This window comes from Eulemur rufifrons, chromosome 23, assembly GCF_041146395.1.
Source record: "Eulemur rufifrons isolate Redbay chromosome 23, OSU_ERuf_1, whole genome shotgun sequence".
Classification (NCBI taxonomy): domain Eukaryota; kingdom Metazoa; phylum Chordata; class Mammalia; order Primates; family Lemuridae; genus Eulemur; species Eulemur rufifrons.
Genome location: NC_091005.1, coordinates 21,739,179 through 21,760,249, shown reverse-complemented (window position 1 = coordinate 21,760,249; position 21,071 = coordinate 21,739,179). Strand labels below are relative to the sequence as shown.

At 55.8% G+C, this 21,071-nt stretch overlaps 1 protein-coding gene across 1 annotated transcript in view; it reads right to left on the bottom strand.

The window, feature by feature from the left end:
* CMIP (c-Maf inducing protein) overlaps positions 1 to 21,071 on the bottom strand; it is a 229,743-nt gene that overhangs the window by 76,916 nt on the left and 131,756 nt on the right. The window contains exons 2-3 of the mRNA XM_069456581.1: positions 13,104 to 13,229; positions 2,830 to 2,880 (exon numbers count right to left, since the gene is read on the bottom strand). Coding sequence (XP_069312682.1) covers positions 2,830 to 2,880; positions 13,104 to 13,229 — 177 coding nt within the window. The remainder of the gene's footprint in view (positions 1 to 2,829; positions 2,881 to 13,103; positions 13,230 to 21,071) is intronic.

Genomic DNA, 21,071 nt, shown 5'->3' with positions numbered 1-21,071 from the left:
GGCTGTCCCAGGAGAGCAGAGGGATATGTCCCAAATGGGCTGTAGAGGCCAAATCTCAGAGTCAGGCACAGTTTGATCAAAGAGGCAGCAGGAGGGGCCCCCAGATCTCGACTGAAATCTGCTGTGCAACCACAGGCAAGTCACTCAACCTTTCTGAGCCTTGGTCCCCTCACCTGCTGAATGACAACGACCCGGAAAGCATCTAGCCAGGCCTAGCACACCATAGGTCCTCAGTAACCGCATCGGAATTAGAGGAGCACTTCCGAGATCCATCCAGATCACAGGACAAACAGGCTACAGGAACCAGGACTCAATCCCACGTCACACATTTCACTGGAGGACAGTACCTCCTAAACCCCTTTCGTTCTCTGCCATTTCAAACGGCAGGAAAGCACAACGCCCCAAAGCTCACCAAAACTGAGTGGCCAAGAACCACAGGGATTAAATCAAGTTGCCAACACTGAGATATCACCGCCCCCTGGTGGCAGCATACCTAAATTATAGGGGGGCAATTGTCAAAGGGGAGAAGCTGCCAGTGCCTGAAGCCTGCTGAAGACACAAGCCAACGCTTGCACGGTGAGGACGAAGGCTGCCGTGCAGCACCTGGCAAAATGGCCAGCACACTGCCAGGCATTTGCCAGTTCCTTCGCACCCCTGACTTCAGTTTTCCGCATGCTTTTTTATTTTTTACTGATTAAATTTAACAACCGGAACAAACCGAATGCTGCCATAATTGAGCACAGACATCCCAAGTCTTCATGACAACTGCTAGACACCCAGGATCCCCAATTCTGGACTCGTTCAATGATTTGAACCCCACATGTAATCCCTGACATTTGAATGTTTCAAGCCTGAATTTTTGAGTCATCTTTCTAGCCTGTCAAAGTCTCCCGAAACTCTGTCTTCCGTGTTCACCAGCTTAGTCACCCCTTGTAGCTGTGTGACACTCACGGATTGTACAAGCACTGCCTCCCAGCTGTGCCCGTAAGTTCTGCTGAAGGAGATGTTGGCCGGGGGAAGGCAGAGAGCAGAGCCCTGAGCAATACCCCTACAGACTGCCCTCTCTGTTGACAGTGATCGTGGCCACCTCTGAAATGAGGTGTCTTCCCGACCTGTCAGGGAGGCGGTGTGCCTCCAAGTACATTCTGCCCTGTCCCGAGCTAAGAGGAAACTTACCGAGGACCCACCCGTGGAACAGCATGGGGAACGCGGGCAGAGACCTAAGCAGTCACTGTCCCTGGCGGTGAAAATGGCCGCTTCCCCAAGTAGCCCCTGACCTCCTCCGCCCAGTTGGTCTTTCCTCTAGCTTGACTGCTCTGGCATCGAACCCCCAGATGGCCCCCCCGTAGGTTCTGACATACGCCCTGCCTGTCCCGGGATACACGGGTACCTGGGCACACAGAGAGCCAGGCATCAGGGATGTTCTCCCCGTGGAAATGGAACTCTCGGCACACCTGCTGATCCCGTGAGCACTAATGTGCCACCTGACCTTCCTGGCTGCCACCTGGTACCTTCCGACCCAACTACATTCAGAAACCTATCGGTACCGGGGAAGATCGGTTTGAGCCCCGCCCCAGCCCCTCACTAGCTACGGGAGCCTGGACGCCAGCCCGAGCCCTACCTTTCTCATGACGTGAGAGCCACCGTAACAGTGAATTGTGAGGCTGAGGCAAGGGGGACAGGGACACGATGAGCCCAGCACAGCTCCTGGAGCACAGTAGGAGCTCAGTATAGGCTGGGCCCCTCCCCTTCGAAGCCCCGACTTGTAGACTCACGCTCTGCTTCTGAGACCGGGTTCGGCAGGCACAAAGCCAGAGGCTGGCAGCTGACAGGGGAAGGAGGGGACTGGCCCTCTGTGGGACTGGGAATGTCATTTTCCAGGGTTGTATTTCCGTCCTCTGCCCCAGCTGTGGCGAGAGCCCCTCCAGAGGCATGAGGGGAATCCTGAGTGTTCCCTCGGTCCTCCCGGCACGTCACACGGCGTTAAGGCCTGCCCAAGGCCAGCCGTGCGTCCTCCGCGGCCCCAGCTTACTGTGAGGATGACAGCTCATGACACATCAGTCATTCCAGCCATACCCTGCTGGCTCCTCGGGCCATAGGCCTGTCACAGCTTGTTCTCAAGCAAAAGATCAGGGGTGGTAGGGTGGCAGGGTGGGAACGAGAAGCTGACTGTGCGTGCTCCGTGCCACCCCGGTCTTGATGTCAGCGTTTCCACCGCCTGAGCCACAGCAGAACTCAGTCTCTCCGGGTGGCTGGGGGACCCTTCGGGGATCAGCCCCTGGGCTTGCAAGTGACCAGAAGGAGACTCATTCCTCTTTATGAGCCACAAAGCTCTGAACCACCCTGCGTAGAGCTAGAACCGGGACATTAGGCTAGAGAACCAGGTAACTGGAAGGCAGTGAAGACTGCAGAAACAGAACTCAGGTGTTTGACTCTCTGGTTAAGTTTACGCTTTGCACAGCCTTCAGAAGTTACTTTCAACGCAGCATCTTGGGCCCCTGAAGTCCAGCCTCTCTGGCCCCTTAGGGTCGCCTTTATTCTGAGAGGGAGCAGCGCCGTGATCCGCCCAAGGCAGGAAAACAGCTGTAGGGCCCCCTCGCACAGCAGCCGCCGGGGGGATGCCATCTCAGCATAGCAGGGGACAGGTATCGGACACCAGAGTGTGAGGGGGCCGGGCTCTCACACAGTGCAGCAAAGTCCCTTCATCAAGCCGTCTGGATGGCAAGAGGTCACCTTTGTGCCTCTGGGTGATAAACTGGCTTTAAGCCATCACGCCGCTGCCCGAGCTGGAGGTGGCCACCTCAAACGAGCAACCAAGTCAGGACTTACCTTCCACTGCAGGGAGTGGAACCACTGGTCTCTCAGGTAGCTGTTGGCAGCCTGCAACGACAAGAACAGGACAGCACGGTTTGCATTTTCCAAGCCAGCACATGGGTCTCGGACTGGGCTGTCGACAGCGTCTGCCCTGTGACCCAACGAGCCTTCTGAGGGATTTGCTCAGCTGAACCCGTTGTGCACAAAACCAAAACAGAAGGGCTAACTAGGGAGGCCTTTCTGAAAACAAGACCTTGCTGTCATCATGTGCGTATTTTGCTGGGTATGAGTGACTTCAGACACTGCCGGCTGGAGAGCTTTAACTGTGTGCACATCTCGACTTAGGATCCCGGGAGGGGCCGGGATGAACTGGTTGGAAGCCCATGAGTGAGGATGGTGGGAGCCAACGGGGGCCTCCTTTGTACCAGGACTGCTCTAGGCACCTGGTGTTGGTCATCCACATATCCTCTCTCTCCTGGGTCCCCCCCAGCAGCCCTACAACGGGCGTCTCTTGCTATGCCCATGTCATAGATGGGAAACACCAATACCCCAAGATCTCAACCAAGTGCACTCACACCCAGGGCAGCCTGGCTTCCAGGCCAGTGGTTCAAGTCATGGTTAAACCTCATAGTGGGGGAGCAAGACCTTCCCTGATCCACACACTAGTTCCGAGTCTTTGGGCATCTCTGCTTCAGTAGTCCCATCTCAGGTACAATAACCCTGATTCTGCACGGATGCCGTGAGGATAAGGAATGATTCCTGTAGAGCATCTAGAAGCACGCCTGACACATGGCGGGTGGTCAAACAATAAAGCAGCCACCGTTATAACTGGTATCAATGCCATTATCAAATCCCTATCAAATACAGTGTGGCCCGAGGAAGCTCCCACTAGCTCTGATGCATGTGGCTCCTGCTCTTGCCTTGTTTCTAGATGTGCTAACAGCAACTGCAACGTTATGGTATTTAACTTGTACCAGCTGCAGCAATAAGCCCTACGTGTGGACTGGCTCATTCAGCCCTGGCGTGCCAGCCCTGTGAAGTTAATACTGTCAGCATCTCACGTACAAATGAAGAAACTGAGACTCAGAAGGTTGAAAGCTTTCCCAAGGGTTCACAGACAGGCGATGTGGGGCCAGGAATTGAACCCGGGAGGTCTGACTCATGCTGTAAACCACAATGCTGTGGCAGCCAGAGTTCCCAACCGGCCACCCCGGAAATGCAGCGTCCGTTCCCCTCCAGACCCTCTGCTCCAAGTGACCCTGACTCTGACAAAGGCTGCAGCCTCTCTCCAAGCACAAACGTCCACCTTCTGCCCCCAACACACACGCACGCGCACATTCACACTTAAGCGTGTACCCCTTCGGTTCACTCTTGTTCAAAGAGATCCAGGTCACGCCGTAGATGACCAGCTACCGGGTCCCAGTCATCTATAAAACATCAGCCACTCTCCCAGTGCGGGGCTTGCAGGAATTCCTGGGCTTGAATACACGAACCAGTTCAGCGGCCAGTGTGGCGGGGAACAGGCTCTCATGGGTGAGCTCAGAGACTCGTTTCAAGTCCTGGACAGACTCACACCAGGCACCGGAGGCAGGTGGAGCTTGAGTCTGTCCTGGGTGCCGAGTGGGCTGGAGGCAAACCCTCCGTGTAACACAGGGACTCCTGCGACGGCTGAGCCTCCGAGAGATGTGGGTTCAAGTCCCAGCTCCGCCATGTCTAGCAGTGCGACCTGGAGCAAGTTGCCTGGTGACAGCAGGCTCGTGCCCCCTGCCCGGGGCCGCGGAGGCCAAGGAGGAGAAGCAGCCCCCTGGGAGTCTGCCACTGGACTCCCTCCCGTAGGCACCGACCTCGCTCTCCTGGTCTCGTGGCAATTCTCGATCATCAGGATGACAAAATACACCCTGTGCTCAGGGAGAGCTGTGCAGATCCCAAACAATGAGCTAATCCATGGAAAGTGCTTACTGAGCACGGTGCCCGGCACGTGCACTCTACAAACAGGAGCTATCGGTAGCATCAGCAGACCCAGCCAGGGCTGCGCTGGCGAGTGTTTAACAACGGACTCGCCATTGTTAAATAAAATAAAAAGCCCTGATCCTAGCGTGGATCCCGCCCTCGGTCCATAACCATTTCTGTGCCTGTTAACATATCGAGGGGGTGGGGTGGGGGGACGTGTGGCAGGGAGAGTAAGCGCCCCCAAAGATGTCCACATCCTAATTCTCTGAGATTACAGTGCTTTTACATGGCAAAGGGACTCTACAGACGTGACCAAGTGAAGGACATCACAAGGGTCTTTGTAAGAGGGAGGCAGGAGCGTGAGAATCCGACAGAAGCAGAGGCTGATGTGGCCATGAGCCAAGGAGTGTGGGTGGCCTCTAGAAGCTGGAGACGGCAAGGAAACAGAGTCTGCCCAAGAGCATCCAGAAGGAACGGCCCTGCCAGCACCTTGATTTTAGCCCCATGGGACCCATGTTGGACCTCTGAGCTCCAGAGCTGTAAGAGACTAAATGTGCGTTGCTTGACCACGAAGGTAGGGGCAATCTGTCACAGCAGCAATAGAAAACGAACACAGGAGGTACGACCGGCCTGGTTAGTGCTGCATGAGCCAGCCCACTGGCTCTGAGGGTCCACAGTGGGCCCGGGCAGTGCCTGTAAGGTGTCACCAGCTGGACCGAATGGCCAAGCACGGACAAAAAGAAAGAGGGAGGCAGAGGAGACCCACGTTCCTCCCTGTGTCCACTGGCCCCACCACACTGCCCTGCATGTATGTGCCTGTGTGTGGCCTTGTGAGGGAAGGGACAACGCATGTTCTGCCTGCCACCGTATCTCAGGCTTGTGACCGAGAGGTGTTTGCTGAACGCATGGACAAAGGAATGAGTGGGCCATGAGCTGCATGAGGGCAGGGTCTTACCTCCAAGTCTTTCCCAGCCCCGATCGGCAGTGGCCAGGGGTGCCTACACGAGCATGAACAAGCACACAAAGGAAGAAACAGGAAAGCAACCCGGGTGGTAGGAAGTGGTAGCCGGTGGCCAGAGGAGGCGTCTTTCCCCGCTCGGTGGCCAAGTCCAGCACAGACCCTGCCCCGGCCGTGGCTGAGCCCAGCCCTTGCCATTCTGGGGGCCTGCCCCTTGTGAGTCTTTAAGGGAACCCCCACCCCTCAGTGGTGTATGAGGTCACTTGGGCTTGGATCTGGTCTGGCCTCAGCCCTGCTTCCTGCTGAGCTGCACGGACCCCCGGCCTTGGTGGCCTGCCTCTCACAGCAGCACTCGCTGTCCAGAAAGGGTGGAGGGATTTCCTCAGTGTCACTGACCACAGACACTGCACTTGTCATGTTCCTCTCAGCCCTGTCCTTCCAGGCAGAGCCATCTGAGTTGTCCAAGCCTTTTCTCATGTGGGAGGGTGCAAAGCCCCTTCCCCAGGCACTCCCAGCTTTCTGGACACTTTCATTCCCCTCTGGTTGTCTCAGCTCTGGGAGGTCAGCACGGCACTCCAGGAAGCAGGCAGGCTCGGGCTCCATGGAGTAGTCTGAAGACCCTGGCTGCAGACAGGTGTGCAACTGCGGACTCCGTCTGTAACTCGGGCTCAGGAACTAACTGCAATGGCTCACGTCAATCACAGGCCGGAGGGACTGACCGGGCGCTAGGCACCGCCAGAGATGCCTCGCGCCCATCTGCTCCTGTCCCCGAGGCCCCATCTTACAGACGAGGGAGCTGAGGCTCGGAGCAGGCGGTGGGCCCGGCTGCACCCCCAGGTGCCTGCCCTGCCCGACCCCTCCCCGCGCCTTGGCCAGGGCCCCCTCCCTCCTCTGCTTCCCCACAGCTCCTGGCGGCCACTTCTCAGAGCCCTGAGCCCACACCCTGCGACTGGCTGGGTGCTATGCGTCCCACCCGCAGGACTGGGATGCGAGGCAGGATCTATGCAGGATGAACTGCTACCTCCCCAGCGAGCCTGGTGTCAGAAACCCAGTTAGCCGAGTGAATTAATTACGCGGAAGGCAGAGCGGGAGACGCAGGGCCGAGCACAGTCTGCCGCAGAACTCTCCCGCGCCTCCTTCCCGGGAGGCAGAGCCGCCACGGTCTGTCTGCCCACGGCCCCGGCTCTGCCCCCAGCACGGCTAGAAGGAAAGGTGGCCGCAGCCCTCCCTCCTCCCGCCAGGCTGGCTGCACGCTGGACAAAGGCCGAGACCACAACCTTGTCGTCCACTGTAACAGCTGAGGCTCTTTCAATCAGAGGCTCAAAGGGATTTTAAGGACCACACAGTCAAGGGGTTCCCAGTCCTTTGGGGGTTTATGGATCCTTTTGAGAACCTGAAACGAGCTATGGTCTCACCCAAGTCATGTCCACATTTGTGCATCCACCCCCGCCCACACACACAAACACACTGACAGATACACACACAGACATACATACCACACAGACACACACATATGTAACTCTGCAGATAGTTCCAGAATATACTATGGACCATGGGATAAGGACCTGGATTTAACCCAATCTTTTCTCTGCTGTCATCTTTCTGCTGAGGAAACTAAGACCTAGACTTGCTGGGGTTGTTATTAGTACGTTTCCAGCTCTCTTCCCTCTGGGTACAGGTGGGCACACACGGCCCCGGGGCTTACTGCGGCCAGTGGAATGTGAGCTGATGTGACACTGAAGTGACCCGTCACTTCCAGGTGGAAGCCTTTAACAGCTAGTGCACAGCAGAGCCCAGGGTCACACACAGAGCTGCACGGCCATGGCAGGGTCTGGGGCTGCACGGCCACGGCAGTGTCTGGGGCTGCACGGCCAGTGCACAGCAGAGCCCAGGGTCACACACAGAGCTGCACGGCCATGGCAGTGTCTGGGATTGCACGGCCACGGCAGGGTCTGGGGTTGCACGGCCAGTGCACAGGACAGCAGGACAGTGGGGCCAGACTTCAGGTCCATCTGCTCCCTAGTTTGCTCTCCCTGTTTTCCCCCCTGGAACATGTGAGCAACGCCTCTGAGCCCCTTCGGATTCCCAGGACTTGGGACGGGGCATCTGTGAGCTTTATTTGTCCAGAGCAGCTGCGCTGCTAATGGAGGGGAAAGAGGAAGGACTTGGCACCCTGCTGTGATCACGAGGAGGCCCACCTTGACAATGAGGGGGTGGCCAGAACTTTCCTCCCGAAGAGGGGGTGGTGGCTGATGGAGCCACAGACCGCTCCTTCCTTCGGCCTGTCTGGTTCTGAAGACAGACAGAGGCTGGTGGGCCACACCCTGAATTCCGGTGCATGCACCTCTAAGTGCTGTCCAAGCAAAAGGAAAGTTGGCCGGGCTGTGCCTTGGTGCGGGCGAGGGTGTGCTTCTGCACGGAGTCCCCATGTGCCGGCCCAGCGGGAACGCCAGGCACAGCTGGAGTCCTGAGGGTCACTCACAGGAGAATCCTTTGAATCATGGGAAGCCCCCACCCCAACTCCAAGTTCGCCGGAAGCTCCGGCCTGCAGGGGTCTGACTTTCCTAGGGACGAATCTTTCGAATACTGGAAGGGCCTGGTTCCAGGCAAATGCTGCCTAATTTCCTCTTCCAAACTTGCCAAGTTCTTTCCATTGTTGCATTGTCTCGAGAGGTGAGAAAAACAGCCAAGGGTGCACTGCGGGGACCTTCCCAAGGCCCCCTTCTCCGGCCCAACTTCTTAGGGAAAAACAGCACGTGCTTCCCAGACCGGAAAGGTCTTTCTCTCCAGCTTCCAGTAAGAAAGGAACCCACCCTGTCCCTGCCCCGCTGCCAACGTTTGGGGTAAACAGTTGCCCGGCCTCCTGCGGTACTTTCCGGAACATCGGTGAGAAGTGCCACATCTTGGAAACCATCCCAGAAGACAGACACTCGCAGGCAGGAGGGTCCCCTCACTCTTGTCTCGCCTGAAGCCTTGTTCAGGGCGCAGTGGCTCTGTCCACTTTTCCCAGTGGGCAGAACCCCAGTCTCAAGGCAGAACCCCTAAGACGGTCTGTGCAGCGTTTCCCTTCAGTGCCCGCCACCCACCCGGGGCCAGCAAGGGACGCCCCCACGATGCTCTTGTCACGCTATGTACTTATATGGTCGGCCTCCTCGCAATGAAACTAGCAGGAAGAACGTTGAGGGAGGAGAAGATAAACAGGGCCCTTCTGTAACCAGGGATTCTAACAACACGGCACTAGGGAGCTCTTGGGGAAGAACACAAAGCATCTGGAAACGCCATCGCGTCCCGTGCGGGAAGGCTGCGTGCCTCTGTCTGGCTATTTGGCCTGCGGGCAGATTGCTCAGTGTCTAGGAGCTGGGGACAAGGTACATGTGCCTAAATGTCCTCTTAGCCTCCCCTGAAGGATCAGGTCAGCTCCCTGAGGCCTGCGTGAGGCACTGATTCAAACTCTAACAAGCAGGAGTTATGTTAAGTTGGTCCCTGGCAGACAGAGAGAGGAGGAAAGGAGGGAAGAGGGGAGAGAGACAGAGAGGGTCGGGGACAGGCTCCGAGGTGGACAGAGGGGCCTGGAGGGAGAAACTGCAGGAGAAACGCAGAGTGAGCTACGGCAAGAGACAAAGAGAAAGAAGAGAGGTGGGGAGAGAGAGGGAGGACAAGGGTCAGAGAGACAGAGGAAACAGACGCGCAGAGATGCAGAGAACCTGGAAAGGGGGGACAGAGTGCCGGCAGGCTGGCCCAGGGAAGGCACATTGGGTTCTTCTTTGGAGCCCCTGACATCGCTTAGAGAGAGAAAGCTGCACCGGGTGCAGAGGACGGGCCCTGTCTGGGGACGCTGGGACACTGGAGAACCGCTTGCATTCTGAGGCTGGAGCCCGGGGCATGGAATGTGAGGTCAAAACGAACCGTTCTTGAGGCCAGAACTGCCCAGCGGAACCTTCTGCAACAATGGAAACATTCTCTCTCTATCTGTGTGTCCAGGACAGTAGCCACTCGCTACGTGTGGCTGCTGAGCTGGTGGACTGAGGAACTGCACTTCTAATCTGACTGAATTAAATCCCAACGCGAGCCGCGTGCGTGGCCAGTGGCCACTGTACTGGACGGCATAATCCAGGCATGTTCACGCCTCTGCTGACCAGGAGCGCCCAGGGGAAGCTCTTCGGATGGGCTGGGACCTGCCAGCGCACCTGACTGCCTCCTGCCACCCCCCACACCCCCAGCAGGGAGGATCTGGCCCAGGGCCGCAGGGCTTGCTCTCTGGGACGGTGGCCCCGGGTCCTAATGCAGCGTGTGTGCCACATAGCAGTCAAGGCTCTCAGAGCAAAGGACCCCCCCCCCACCTGTCCCAAAGAGCACGTGAATACAGTCGGTACTGAACAAAGCCCTGCCCACCACCTCCACCCCAGCGCACCCCCACCCATCTTCCCAGAACCACGTGGACCTCCCAGCCTGGAGCTCCTCTCCAGGATGACCTGGAACCCATTTCTAGAACAAGACAGCTGCCCACCACCCACATGACGGGAAGCGGAGAGGGGCGTGAGGACAAGAAGGAAGCCCATCCACGTCCACCTCCCCTGGCTCCTTGGAATGACAGCCAGGGAGAGACCCGTGGCCGGCAGGGGTGGGGCTGCACCCACCTGGCTCTCCTGGGGGTAGGGGTGGAGGCCGCGGCCGGCCGCGTCTGCGTCTTGCGTCCTAACTCTGAGCCCAGCTCTGAGTCTGGATCTGAGGAACTGCCAGCCTCTTCCTCCTCCTCCTTCTCCTCCTCCTCCTCCCTCCTCTCTCGGGCTCCTGCCTCTGGCTCCGCTGTCCCAGCAAGAGGGATGCCGGAGAGGCGGGGGCCCACCCGCCCGTTCAGTCGTCAGCACCACAGGGCAGCTCGGACTCGAAGGCGCTGCCGGACGGACGCAGCCAGCCAGGCGAGTCATCGCAGCTGGGCCTGCAGCCACGGCCAGGTTAAAGGGACATTCCAGGCGCTGCCTCCCTCCCTTGCAGCCTCGCTGCCCCTCCGTCCCCAGGGCGAGTGACGCTCTGGCCTTCCTTGGGGCCAGGGCCGCCCCCCCACAGCCCCAGAAGGAAGGAGGCTCCGTGCTGGGGGAGCAGCGACCACCACTCCCAGGGAGCTGGGTCCCCTGACTGGACAGATGTAAGAGTCTCCCTCCTGCCTCTCAGTCACTCGTACATCCACCCCCTCTGCCCTGCAACCAGACTGATCCCCCCAGTGTTCTTTCTGCCCTTTAGAGCTTTCAATGGCTCCCTATTGCCCTGACAATGTAGTCTAAGGCTTCCGCACTGGGCTAACACGGCCTGCATGATCTGGCCACCCCCCAACAGATCTGGACGCATCCACAGGCCCTGAACTCCACAGGACCCGCCATCTTTTCACCCCTGTTGCCCAGGTGCAGCAAATACCCAGCTCCCCCACCCTCACACTATGCACCCACATGCCCCCTGCCCAGAGCACGCCCCACCCATCCTGGCACACTCCTACGCATCCCTCTCCGCCCAGCTTTAATGCTGCCGTCTCTGGGGGCCCGCTCTGGCACCCAGGCCAAATGAGTCACTCCCTTCTCTGGGCTCCCGGTCCTCTGGGACATGCCTCTATTTCAGCCGTTATTTCAGGAATCATTTGTTTATAGCTCTGTCTCCCCGGAGGGCTGAGGCCTCCCCCCAGCACAGCGGAGAGGCTGGCGCAAAGCTCTGTGACGGCGGGAAAGTCACTGGAGCGGGGAACGGTCAGGCACCCCTCAGTCTCAGGTGGCCACGGGGTCCTGTTCTTGCCACAACCTCCCACCCGCTTCACGGACTTGGTGCTGCAGCCACCAGACTGGCCTGGAGTAGCCGGGGAAGGGTCTGGCAGGAGGGGCGGAGCGGACTGTAACAAAGACGAGAGGAGAGGAGGAAGGACAGAGAGGAGAAAGCTTTGCGGGCTGGAGGGGAGAGGGACACGGTGAGGGGAGTAGAAGACAAACTGCAGAAGAAAGCAGACTGGGGCAGGCGCGGCTTTAGGTGTCCTCCAAGATAGGACAACAAAGAACGGGTTTTTTCTAGACGAGGCTCAGTTGTGACACTCGGCTACTGAGATCAGCATTCTTCGGAGGCCACGCTGCGTGACTTTTAGCTCCAGAGCTGCTATAGGGTCTAGTGGCCCCTAGATTTGAAACCGGTTTTACAGAGCATCTCTTTGGGCCGAGAGCGGGTTTGCCCACAGAGACAGGATTAGAAGGAAAATGCTCCTAAAAGAAAGGCCAAGGCGGATCTTTCTCACACTGGTAAGAGGGTAAATTTTCTCTAGATGAGGGGTTTCTGACTTGGGGTTCCTTCTGGAAATTAGACTGACTCCCCTGACAGGATATGTAACATGTTTTATGTGTGTGTGACAGTGGCCATTCATTTTTCTCAGCCAGGTCTCCTTTCTTGGTGGATCCAGTGCTCCTGCCTCCTGGGAGGGCTACCAATCAGAATCCACAGCTGCCTGGGGTCAAAGGTAGGCAGGTGACCCAGGGCAGTGCATTCCTGAGGGCTGAATGAGACCAAAGCAGAGCCAGTCCAGATATTCCATGAGATTTCACCAAAGGTACTGAAAGGAGAAAGGGCTCTCGCTTATTAAGGATTACGAGCTCTAACGATTTGGCTTAGGGCTGCCATCTGCCCACCTTTCCCACCACACAGTAAGATTCTGCCTGACAATGAAGCCAACAGAAGCAGAACCAGAAGATGGAGAGAGGCTAAATACCAATGATCTCATTTGACCCCTGGATCCAGCTATGCCTGAAGTCCTCTCTTGGAGTTCCCAGTTATTTTAATAGTTACAGCATTAAATTCTGTTTCTTGTCTTACAAGTTTGAATAATATTGTGTCATCTCCAACCAAAGTCCTGCCGGGTACATACAGAATATACAGTTTTTCCCCCAAAAAGACAGCTTATACTTCTACTGGTCTCAAAAGACTTACATTAACAAGAAATAAGAAACCCCCTCACTCGAAGTAAAGCAAAAGGTAGCATCTGTTGCTCATTTGTTTTTTACAGCCTTCTAGGATCTAACAACTCGCCTGTGTGTCTCAGTTTCCTCATCTGTAAAATGGAGCTCATAAACTTATTTCTCAGGTTTATCAAGGGAACTAAACAAATAACATGTAAAGCTCCCAGACTGCGACAGGCATGCTGTAGGAGCTCAATCCATGCACATTCTCTCTTTCTTTTCTCCAGTGAGCTCCAGTTTATATCTTTCTTGTACTTGGAAAAAAAAAAAAAAAAAAAGCACCTGCAGTTAAACAACCTTTCCTCCTGACAGTTGGCTGCAGCCCTCCAAGGGAGAGGAGGAGGGTGAGTAGTGGGGAGGAGGGAGAAGAAACTGCTTGTTCATGTTTATTTTCCTACCTGCAGTAAGACAGTTCCCCCAGGAATTGTGAGCTGTAAACAGTACTTCGGGGCGTTCTCCCAGGACAGCAGTTGAACGTCTTCAATAGCGCTGTAGGAGACTGAGTTTTCCATGTACCCAGTTGGCTGCAGCAGAAAAAGAAAAAAAAGAGACATGCGTTGGTTACAAGAGCATACGGGACATCTGCACCTCAGAAGGAGGCTCCTGAAAACATCCCTCCTCTAGCGACAAGCCAAGGGGCTGGCGCAGAAATTCGGCGGTGCTGGGGACCAGAGGAAGCGCCGTGGCTCCTGGCTGGCAGCATCCAGCCGGAGGGCAGGGCCCACGGTGGACATTCACTGGCGTGTCTGGAGGTACAGAGCGGGGAACAGACTGGGAACACCCCCAGGGCAAGGACTGAGGATTGTCCCTCTCACCATCCGTGGGGCCCAGCACCAGACACAGCGGGAATCCCTCCATCCCTTGTCGGTAACAAGCCACCACCCTCCCCTGCCCAGAAATCACTGGTCTCCCTCCTGCCTCTCTGCCCACAGACACACATTCTCTGCCTGGCATCCAGAGCCATGTTCCACACCCTGACTCCCCTGCTCAACATCCTTCAATGGCTCCTAGCGGCTCAGCCATGAAATCTCCACTCCCATCCACAATGGACGGACACTCCACCCCTCAGCGGCTTCTCTCCCTTCCCACGTGTCCCACAATGGCCTGCTGACAGCGCCTCACACTCAACCTGGTCCCTGTCTCCAAAAGGCCACGTCCCCACCCGTACCCATGGCATCTCCTCACCTACACGCCACATCTCACCTCAACGGCACTTTTTGGGAGACCTGGCACCCTCTAGACCCCACAACCACCCCCATCCCCACATCCTTCCCTGCACACTCCCTCTCCAGTGCTCACCACACCCAATTTGATTATTTGTAGACTTACACTGTGGCATTATCTGTTCAATGTTGACCAACTGATTTTTTCATTCATTTGTTCAATTATCTGACAGATATTCACTGAGCTTCTATTATGTTCCAGGCACAGTGCTGCACAAGGAATCAAACGAGGGTGTGGTGACAGGTGGCTGAGAACAGGGGCCACCATGCAAAGATTGAGGTAGAGCTATCCCAGAGTTCCCATCTGTGCAAAGGCCCTGGGGCAGGATCAGCTGGGAGTGTTCAGCGGGGAGCAGAAGGCCATAGGGAGGGAGGGCCAGGTGAGTGATGCCTTGGAGAGATGTGAGGGCCCCTCCTGGAGGGGCTTGTAGGTCCACCTGAGGATCTGAGTAACACTCCCCGGGGATGGAGCATCGCAGAAGCCTTAGCCAAGTTTCACTGGGACAGCTACGCAGAGAACAGACTCGGAAGGAGGGGGTGGCCGCAGGGAGACGGCCTGCAGGCTGCCGTACAGGGCCAGGTGTGGGGGTGCAGGGAGGAGGCAGCCAAGTTCATCCTGTGCTTCTCAGCGCATCGCCTACCCTCAACGGGACCCCCCTGGCCACTCAACCAGGCGGCTGCCGTGTCCCACCCAAGAAGGTTCTTTTTACATCAGCAAGTCCAAAGTCAGACTCATGGGCCCTATTCCAGCGTCCCGTGCGCTGCTCTGCTCTCAGTGCTCTGCAGTCGGTGACTCAGCCCCAACAGCACATCCTGTCCTGAGCGGAACCAGCGACACCCGGGCTGGGGGATTGGTTCTGTGCTTATTTTCCCAGCCCACGTTCAAATAGCATTGTGTTTGCTGCCGACTGTCTCCCTGCTAGTGTTTAGGCACCGCGGGAGCAGGAAGTTTCACCTGTTCTGTTCCACGCGCCTAAACGGTGCCTGACATTTAGGAGGTGATTGCTATTAACATTTTCTTCACAAATGAATGAATACCTTACCAAAATAAAGAGAACGTTCATCCATGTATTACCTATAATCACTGCCCATAACACACTTGGGTAGATGCTTTCTTTGTTGCTATTTTTTAAAATTAAAATTTAAAAACCTCCTTTGGGAAGCAACAGCAGCTGCCCAGGGTCCCCAGAGGCGCTGAAGGCCTTGCCTTGGGGGCTCATGTCCATCCCTCTCTCTCTCTCTTTTAAAGGCCGGGGCGGTCCCCGAGCCCTTGACACACAGAAAGGAGGAACAACAGGGCTGAGATGTAGCCACTAGTGTGTCTGGAAAATCGCTGGACCACAAAGATGCAAAGATATAAAAACCCTTTTCCAAATCCCAACAGCCGGCAGAACACATCACGCACAAGGAAGGCCTGAGCACCTGCCCCAGCCGAGGGAAGGTTAGGGTGGCACCCTAGACGGGCTCCTGGGACAGAAAAAGGACATCAGGTAAAAACTGGGGGAAAAAAAGGAATTCAAATGAGGTGTGGCTGTCAATCACCACATAGCTACGCTGGTTGTTAGTGGCGACAGACGCAGCGCACCACCGCGAGATGTCGGGAACAGGGGAGCTGAGCGTGCGTGCGTCTGTGGGTGCTCTCAGTTAAACATTTATTATTAACAAAACACGAGGGGCTGCACACGCTGGGCAGAAACACTCGGGGTCTGCCAGGGCAGCAGGGGGACGAGGTGGAGCCCGCCGGAACATTCTCGCTCCTGGGAGTCGGTGGGAGCTAAGGCTGCGCAGGGCCACTGCAGCTCTAGGCACCCTGGCACGGTTGGGACGACTTTACAGGTGACTGATAATTCCCCGGTAATCTGAGTACCGCGATCGGAGCTTCGGCGGAGGAGACTCCTGCGTGGGGTCGGAGGCTGAATTAGATCAAAGAAAAACTGAACTTCTCCTCCACTGAGGGAAGCCACGAAACCCAGCACTCAGAGGTGCATCTAAGAGAACGACAAGCAGATTAAAACTGTGTTTTCTAAACCTAAGCGCGGTGTAAGACACACTGTGCGATTCCACTCGGAATAAACAACACAGCAGGGGCTGAAATCAGACCAGTGGCTGCCGGCTGAGGGCTGGCTGAGGGGCTGACTGCGAAAGGGCAGCTTTGGGGACGACAGGATTATTTTCCATTTTGACTGTGGCGGGGGTTACTCAACTGTTCATGTTTGACAAAACTCACGCTAAAAGGTGAATCTTACTGCACGTAAATTACAACTCAAACCTGGCTAAACTGGCAATGTAAGAGTATTGAAGACAATTTGGAAGATGAAGATGAGAATAAAACCTTCCAGGGAAAATCCTACGGAGACCACTCATCGGCACCTGGTGGTCGACGTCCTGATTATCTTTTACACATAATCTCTTACAGAGCTGGAATCACGCGGGACATTGTGATTGCCTTTTTTCACACGTCGTATCAGGGAGATGCCACCTATTCTGACCAGGAACCCCCAGAACGCGGGGTTGAGGTCAGGGTTAGGGTTAGGGCACACTTTCGAGGCTGCGGAGTATTCTGCCACCTCCGTTTCATCTCTGCTGCGGCCCCTCCCCGGGGACGGTGCCATTGTTTCATCTCGGCTGCCATAAACAGCGCCACAGTGAACATCCTTGTGAAACATGTTTTTCTACCCTATATTTAGGATTATTTCCTTAGGCCAGATTCCCAGAAATGGAATGACTGGGACAAAGGGCAAGTGCGTGCTTTACGTGGTTGCCAAATTTCTCTCATTAAAGGGACATTAAGGGGAACAGGGGAGCCCAGGCCAAGGCGGAGGGGCCTTCGTCCTTGGCCACCAGCTCGACTGGGCCATGTGAGGAGCGATGTTCCGCCCCAGGTGAGTGCCGGGCAGCTGCCTGGTAGCCGTGTGCCCGCAAATGACCGCGTGGTGCAGGGCATGTGTCGCGGATGCGGACGTCCACCAGCCGGGTCCTGGCTCTGGCGGATGCCGTCTTCCCAGGGTGTCGGGGAACAGGCCAGGGACTGACATGGGGCTAGTTTTGGGGGGTCTTGCGTCTGCTGGACCAGGAAGAGACGGGCCCCCTCTGCTTCTGCCTCTGAGCGGGGCTCCTGCCCAGCGGCCTTAGTGGCCGGATCTGGGCTGGAGAAAGCAGGGCCCGAAAGACCCCCAAAGGCCTGCAGAGCCGACACTGCAAACCGAGCCCTTCCTCGCACCTCCCCCGCAGTCAGAGTGGGTGGGGATGGGGGTGACCAATGGCCCCTCGATGCTGGCAAGAGGCCACAGCCTTCTCCCTCCCTGCCTTTCTGGGGAGCCGGCTCCCTCCTGCCCAAACCTGCCTGCTGGTTTCCATGGAGATTTCTCTAAAAGCACGAATCGTGACGTCCAGGCTGACTCAAGGCACACGGCCTGCGGAGGGGAGGAGGCTCCCGGACCCCAGAAGAAGAGGCCGGTCTGGAAAATCCTTCCCTGAGTTCGCTCCTGAGGCCGGGGGATGTGGGAGGCAAGTCGGGGACCGGGCTGAAAACAGCAGGCTGTTTGTCGTGGGGTGTTTGTGACCCCGGCACCCTGCTGGGGTGCCACGCTGGGGCTGAGTCCCTCTCTCCATGCAGGGGAGTCACCTGAGTCATCACGCAGGGAGACCACGCAGCACAGTCGGGTTCCAGGCACGAGGGAGGATTTGCCCTGGACCCGCACACGCAACCCTGGGCCTCGGAGGCGAAATGTCAGGTCAGGTGGCAGGGGAGCCCCTTCCAGCCTCGCACACAGCCAACAATAGCGACAGCAGAAACAATAACAGAGATGTCATTACGTTGTCCTTGGTGGTGACACCACGAAGTGGCTTGCAGTGGGGGCGTGGGCTTCCGTCTTCACCTCCCCACCTCCCCTTGCTGCATTTTAAAAATTTGAGGTGAAATTCACATAACATAAAATTAACCATTAGCCATTTTCAAATGGACAATTCAGTGGCATTTAGGACATTCATGATGCTGTGCAACCATCACCTCTGTCTCGTTCTGGGACGTTTCCATCTCCCCGGAGCAGGCCCCATGCCCGCCAGGCAGTGACTCCTGCTATCCCACCCCAGGCCCCGGCCACCACCAGGCCGCGCTCTCTGTAGGGAGGCGCCCACTCCTACATCCCACACGAATGGAATCACACAGCGGTCCTCAGTGTCTGCTCCTTTCACTCAGTGTTCCTGAGGTTCATTCACGCTGCAGCACGAACCAGAACTTTATTCCTTTTTATGGCTGAGTAACATTCCACTGTCCGGACGGGCCACGTGCTGTTCATCCGTCATCCGCTGATGGACACTTGGGTTGTGTCTGCCTTTCGACCTGACTGTTGTCAGCAGCCTGGGGCATATAAATCTCTTTCAATGTGACGGACAGACACCTGCTATGCAAACACCACCCTCGCCAAACACACAGGTGCCCTAGTTAACATTTATCAAGCAGTTACTGTGTGGCCAGCACCATGCTAAGAGCTCTGTATTAATATATATCACCTCAATTAACTTTATAACTGCTGTATTTATGTAGGGGGGCTGTATTTACCCATTTATCCACATGCTACAGAAGAAGAAACTGAGGCACAGAGAGGTGGGTACGTCACAGGCTCCCTGCTTTTAAAACACAGACCTGGGATTCAATTTCACAACCCCGAGACCCTGATCTCCACCCCCACGTTCTGCCAGATTCCTCCAGCCAGAGGCAAACTCCAACTTGCACACCTGTGTGCACGCACACCGCAAATGCATCTTATGCAGAAAGGAGCTGGACCAGACGGCAACCAGTGCAGTGGGGGGTCTCAGAATCGCCCCCACCCCACCCCGCTGCCACCCAGCCCTGCAGGTCCCCAGACACTTAGAGCTCAACTCAGCCTCCAGGGCAGAAACCCACAGACGCTCATTTGGGAAAGGCTCGTCAAAATATTTTGATGTTCTCTTTAATCCCACAAAGGGAAAGTCTATGGCAAAAGCAACGCGGCGGGTAACAATTTACTGCTAGACGGGCCAGTCTGGGCCCCAGTCCCAGAACCAATCTCCTCGGACGCCTTCCACACTCCCCCTCCCCTTGTTTCCTTAACGTAATTTAACCTCCTCTGGTGGCCCCAGGACTGCTGTTATTATCACTACCATTGGTGAGCTGGGCTGCGACCCAGCCGCGTGGGCTCTTGGTGCCACCAGGGCACAGAGAGCTGCTTCCTGCAACCAGTTTTCAAATGGCTCTAGAGCTGGAGTTACTGTCTCTGTCGTGTGTGGTTTCTCCAGTCGTTCTATCATTCTCCTGATGCTAAATGACTCTTTCCTACTGCTGCCAACATCCCTTCCCCTACAGCCCTCCCTCAAAAGGTTACAGCTCTTCTTTTGTGCTCTGTGAAACCACAGTGCCCGGCCTGTTAGAACTACGTGCAAAGTAAAAGTAAAGGGGCTCTGAGCAAGAACATCTCTTGTAAGAAAAATACATCCCTCTCGTTTACTTGATCTTATTTCCCGGTGATCAAAGTTCTTTGCAGCATAAATAAGTTTACATCAGCACTGCTCAATGGGACTCAGCTGTGCTGGGAATGCCCTGTCTCTGCCCTGGCCAGCACCGTAGCTGCCTGTGGGCTACTGAGCACTTAAGACGTGGCCAGTGCAACCTAGGAACCGAATGAGACCTTTTATTTAATTTTCATTAATTTAAATTTAAATAGCCGCATGTGGCTGGCAGCTGCCTTACTGGTCAGCTTGGTTCTGCACAATACCCTCCATTTATCTAGTGAGCACCAGTTTCCACAATGCCTTCGTTAACTAGTGTATTCCATCCTCGTGGGCAGCATTGGCACTTTTAGTTGCACAGATGAGAAAACTGAGACTCGAAACTAAAGGGCAACATTTATGTCCTGACCCTCCAGGCCCCTCCCCAGAGAAGAGCTGCTCCCTTGGGACTGAATTCACGTATCATAGTTGTTCAACAAGCGGAGGCCTCCTACGTGCAACCCTATGCCCAGACCTGGGGACAGGGCAGTGACCGAGAGGGACACAGCCCTGCAAACATGGGGCTGGTGAGTCAGACAGGAGACAGATGACCCATGAAGACAGCATGTCTGAAGAACAGAAATCTGTGTCCTCAGAGCGCGGCACTTTTCATCTGTGCCACTAGGTGCCTCTGAGGCTAAGCGGCCACCAAGGCTCAGGGGGGCTCTGAAAAGGAGCCTGGATGGAGGGACTCGCCCAGGCCCCTGCTCCAGCCCCGAGGAGTTGGCAGGGGCCATGGGTGCAGGTGTCCAACCCTGGCCCTGGTGCCAGGACCTTCCAAGCTGGGAAGTCCCCTGCCTGCTCAGCCACCTCCCACATCTGCAGGGTCTGTCCGACCTCCACCAGGCCCTGAATCCCACAGACCCCAGAGAGGGAGGTACTGCCAGCACCTGTGTGACAGACCGGAAGTGGAGGCTCTGAGCAGGTGTGCACCTTGACCAACCACACACAGTATCGGGGAGAGAGCTGGGAAGAAAACAGAGAACTTCGGACTCAACGCCCTAGCCTTGCTCTACAATAGCCTAGAGAGCTAGAAACCGTCTACTGGTGTGCTACTACCACACAACCCTCCAGCAGAGTGGCCCAAGTGGAAAAGACAGACAATGACAAGTGTTGGCGTGCACACAGAGCAACCAGAGCGCTCCTAAATTGCTGGCGGGAGTTAAATTGCAAAACCACTTTAGAAAACCAAGCAGTAGCTCTGCTAAAGCTGCACATACGAGTCCCCTACGAGCCAGCAATCCCACTCCTCTGCAGAAATGCCTACATATATGTGCTCCCAAAGATCTGTGCACACATGTACAGGGAGGGAGGGCGAGAAGGAGAGAGAGCGACCACATTCACATAACTTTTTATTACAGCATATTATAATTGTTCTGTTTTATTATTAGTTACTATTGTTAATCTCTTACTGTACCTAATTCACAAATTAAAGTTTATCATACGTCACATGTATGTACAGGGATAAACACATCACATGTAGAGTTCGGTACTATCCGAGGTTTCAGGCATCCACTGGGGGTCTTAAAACATATCCCCAGAGGATACGTGGGGAAACAAATGTAGAGTGAAAAACACCCAATTGTACACTGTAAAATGGGGAATTTTATGACAATG